Consider the following 4,573-nt stretch of genomic DNA (forward strand, 5'->3'; position numbering starts at 1 on the left):
AAAGTTCAAGGAGTGGAAGAGAGTAGCCAACATTTTAGCTCCAGGCACTGTGGTTGGTGCTTTACATGTTTTCTTACTTAATCCTCACATCAACTCTGTGAGCCTATTACAGGCAAAGAAACTGAGCCTCTGAAATGTGAAATAACTTGCCAAGTGTCACGCCACTTTACAGAGCTGCTAGAACTCAAACCCACATCTGTCTGATTCCAAATCCTCTGTTATTTTTATCATACTATATAGTGTCCTAAAGTCTTCATCACTTAATCATATATAGTCTAAGTATCTTCTTTTGTCTTATGTTTACATCCCTGTAATATAGTTCTCTGAAAATGTAATCTGTAAGAGGATAAGAACCGGAACTACTATATACAATGGCAATATGCTTAATAAAATACTTCAATGATAACCAAAAAAGTTGTGTTTTTTTTTTTTGAGATGGAGTTTCACTCTTGTCAGGCTGAAATGCAATGACATGATCTCGACTCACTGCAACCTCCATCTCCTGGGTTCTCCTCCCTCAGCCTCCCAGATAGCTGGGATTATAGACATGCACCACCATGCTCGGCTAATTTTGTATTTTTAGTAGAGCCAGGGTTTCACCATGTTGATCAGGCTGGTCTTGAACTCCTGACCTCAGGTGATCCATCTGCCTCAGCCTCCCAAAGTGCTGGGATTACAGGTGTGAGCCACAATGCCCAGGCCAAACAAGTAGTTTCTGATATTTTGATTGCTACCTTTTTAACAATCTGATTGTTTGTGATTGTTATATAAGAATTAGAAATGATCGAATCATGTTGCTATGATTGTACCCAAAAAAGTTAATCCTAATTCAAGCCAACAATGGTGTGTTGAAAAAAATAAAAATTTAAAAAATTTAAACTTTTTCATCCCAGGAGGAAATAGAAATATGTTACATAAAGGTGAAAATGCTAAAGAAACATTTGAAGACAAAAAAAAGAAACATTTGGAAGATTTGAGGATTTTCTTTTCTTTTCTTTTCTTTTTTTTTTTTTCAGGACAGCATCTCGCTCTGTTGCCCAGACTGGAGTGCAGTGGTCATCTTAGCTCACTGTAACCTCCACTTCCTGGGTTCAAACAATTCTCATGTCTAACCTACTGAGTAGCTGGAATTACAAGCATGCGCCCACACGCCTGGCTAATTTTTTATTTTTTTTTGCAGAGATTGGGTTTCACCATGTTGGCCAGGCTTGTCTCAAACTCCTGGTCTTAAGTGATCTGCCCACCTCGGCCTCCCAGAGTGCTGGGATTACGCAGTGCTTGAGCCACTGCGCCCGGCCTGTTTAAGTTGAGATTTTGTATGAGGTTTTTAGTAGCTATAAACAAAACATTAATATTATGGTTTGGGGTCCTGTTCTTCATAATTGTGGATTTCTCTAGTGGAACTCATAGTGTTCTTTCCCTTGTGTTACTTATAAGATTTAAATTTTGTTTCTTTTTTTTAAACTTCATATCAGGATATGGTTATACAAGCTCTTCAGAAAACAAACAACAGAAGTATAGAAGCAGCAATTGAATTCATTAGTAAAATGAGTTACCAAGATCCACGACGAGAGCAGATGGCTGCGGCAGCTGCCAGACCTGTTAATGCCAGCATGAAGCCAGGTGATTAATCAAATATTTTATTTTCTCATCTCTTCTTATACTGGATAGTTTAAAAATACTGAAGTCTATCAACTCTTTGTTCTTATAAATTGTAAAAGCATCCCAGTAAATGAAAATCTCAAATTAAGATAACATTATAATGTTACACTAAAATGAATTTAAGTATTTGGGGCCCTCACGTTTAAAAGTTAATAGATAATTCAGATAAGCAGCAGTCTTGATTGAGATTTATTTGATTGGTAATACTGCAACTGAAATACATGTTTTCTCTCCAAATCCCATCATTCAGACTACTCTTTTTTCTTTTTATACATTTTTTTCATATTATGAGAGTAAAATATTATCAACGTAGAATATTTAGAAAACAAAACATCACTGTTAATAACAATATTTTGGCCAGGCGCGGTGGCTCAAGCCTGTAATCCCAGCACTTTGGGAGGCCGAGGCGGGTGGATCACGAGGTCAAGAGATGGAGACCATCCTGGTCAACATGGTGAAACCCCGTCTCTACTAAAAATACAAAAAATTAGCTGGGCATGGTGGCGCATGCCTGTAATCCCAGCTACTCAGGAGGCTGAGGCAGGAGAATTGCCTGAACCCAGGAGGCGGAGGTTGCGGTGAGCCGAGATCGCGCCATTGCACTCTAGCCTGGGTAACATGAGTGAAACTCCGTCTCAAAAAAAAATAATAATAAAATAAAATAACAATATTTTGGTGTATTTTGTTTCCCAGTCTTTTCTCCTGTGGGAAACTGGAACAAGTTTATCTGTGTGTATTTTAATTCTTATCGCTTAAGCAAAAAATGGGATCATACTAAAACCTACTTTTTTCACTTAAATATACCATGTATAAATTTACTTGTTATTAAATTTTCTACAGAATAATTTTAATAGCCACATTAAAATAGACTTATTTGCTGAGTACAGTGGTTCATACCTGTAATCCCAATACTATGGGAGACCTTGAGGCAGGAGGATCGCTTGAGCCCAGGTGATCCTGCCACTGTACTCCAGCCTGGGCAACAGCTAGACCCTGTCTCAGAAAAAAAAATAAAAGATGTATCATATACTTTAATCTCCCATTTTTAGACATCTACTTTGTTTCCTTTTTTATTTGCCATTATAGACAGCACTGTAGTAATTATCCTTATAGCTAAATCTTTGTACATACCTAATGATTTCTTAAAAGTAAGTTTTAGAAAACTTAAAAAACGTTAAGGCTTTTAATAGATACTGCTGTTTAGAAAAGTAGTACCAGTTTATAATTTTTTTATTTTTTATTTTTTTGAAATGGAGTTTCACTCTGTTGCCCAGGCTGGAGTACAGTGTCACAATCTCACCTCACTGCAACCTCCGCATCCCAGGTTCAATTAGTTCTCCTGCCTCAGCCTTCCAAGTAGCTGGGATTACAGGCATCAGCCACCAGGCCTGGCTAATTTTTGTGTTTTTAGCAGAGACAGGGTTTCACATGTTGGCCAGGGTGGTCTCGAAGTCCTGACCTCAAGTGATCTGACCACCTCAGCCTCCCAGAGGGCTGGGATTACAAGCGTGAGCCACCGCGCCCAGCCACTAGTACCAATTTATATTCTCCCTATCAGTTTACTGTGAGAATGTCTGTGTTTGTAAAGCCTGGTTATTATTATTTTTGTCTGTTTAATGGTTATGGAAACACCGTCTTATTTTACATTTGCATTTCTTTGATCACTGCATTTGTTTATTGCTTATTTTCTTTTTTTTTTTTTTGAGACGGAGTTTCGCTCTTGTTACCCAGGCTGGAGTGCAATGGCGCGATCTCGGCTCACCGCAACCTCTGCCTCCTGGGTTCAGGCAATTCTCCTGCCTCAACCTCCTGAGTAGCTGGGACTACAGACACACGCCACCATGCCCAGCTAATTTTTTGTAGTTTTAGTAGAGACGGGGTTTCACTATGTTGACCAGGATGGTCTTGATCTCTTGACCTCGTGATCCACCCGCCTCGGCCTCCCAAAGTGCTGGGATTACAGGCTTGAGCCACCACGCCCGGCCCGCTTATTTTCTTAATTGCTACTTTACCTCTTTTAATTTTGTCTTTGCCTTTTTTTTTCTTGAGACAGAATCTCGCTCTGTCACCCATGCTGAAGTGCAGTGGCGTGATCTCGACTCACTGCAACCTCTGCCTCCCAGGTTCAAGCGATTCTCTTGCCTCAGTCTTCCCAGTAGCTGGGACTATAGGCATACACCACCACACCCGGCTAATTTTTTGTATTTTTAGTAGAGATGAGGTTTCACCATGTTGGCCAGGATGGTCTGATCTCCTGACCTTGTAATCTGACCACCTGAGCCTCCCAAAGTGCTGGGATTACAGGCGTGAGCCACCACGCCCAGCCATAAATCAATTCTTAAAAGACGAAGACAGGCTGGGCACAGTGGCTCATGCCTGTAATGAATTCCAGCACTTTGGGAGGCTGAAGTGGGCAGATCACGAGGTCAGAATTTCGATTCCAGCCTGACCAACATGGTGAAACCCCATCTCTACTAAAAATACAAAAATTAGCCACGCATGGTGACATGCACCTGTAGTCCCAGCTTCTCGGGAGGCTGAGACGGGAGAATCACTTGAACCTGGGAGGCAGAGGTTACAGTGAGCCCAGATCATGCCACTGCACTACAACCTGGGTGGCAGAGCAAGACTGTGTTTCAAAAAAAAAAAAAAAATTATAAGAGGGCTATAGTCATTCTTCCTATTAAGCAGATTTTTATTGGTCAACCACTGTTTCAGGCTCTTTGCTCTGCACTGGGTAAGTTCTTGCCCTTTTGTGGAGCTTACATTCTGTTAAGGGAGATCAGATAATCACACAGATATGTATAGAATTACAGCTATATATGGTGTGAATGAAGAGAGGAAAGTTCCGTGGTACTGTAGACTCATATAATAGTGGGTGTTTTTTTGTTTTGTTTTGTTTTGTTTTTTA

The 4,573-nt window shown here is 40.3% G+C and overlaps 1 protein-coding gene across 3 annotated transcripts in view; it reads left to right on the forward strand.

Moving 5' to 3' along the window:
* The window catches only part of LATS1 (large tumor suppressor kinase 1), a 52,194-nt gene that overhangs the window by 20,843 nt on the left and 26,778 nt on the right, over positions 1-4,573 (forward strand). For all 3 annotated transcript variants that reach the window (XM_017505742.2, XM_017505741.2, XM_017505743.2), the window contains one exon: positions 1,476-1,623. In XM_017505742.2, the coding sequence (XP_017361231.1) occupies positions 1,476-1,623 (148 nt within the window). The remainder of the gene's footprint in view (positions 1-1,475; positions 1,624-4,573) is intronic.

This window comes from Cebus imitator, unplaced genomic scaffold, assembly GCF_001604975.1.
Source record: "Cebus imitator isolate Cc_AM_T3 unplaced genomic scaffold, Cebus_imitator-1.0 Scaffold341, whole genome shotgun sequence".
Taxonomy (NCBI): domain Eukaryota; kingdom Metazoa; phylum Chordata; class Mammalia; order Primates; family Cebidae; genus Cebus; species Cebus imitator.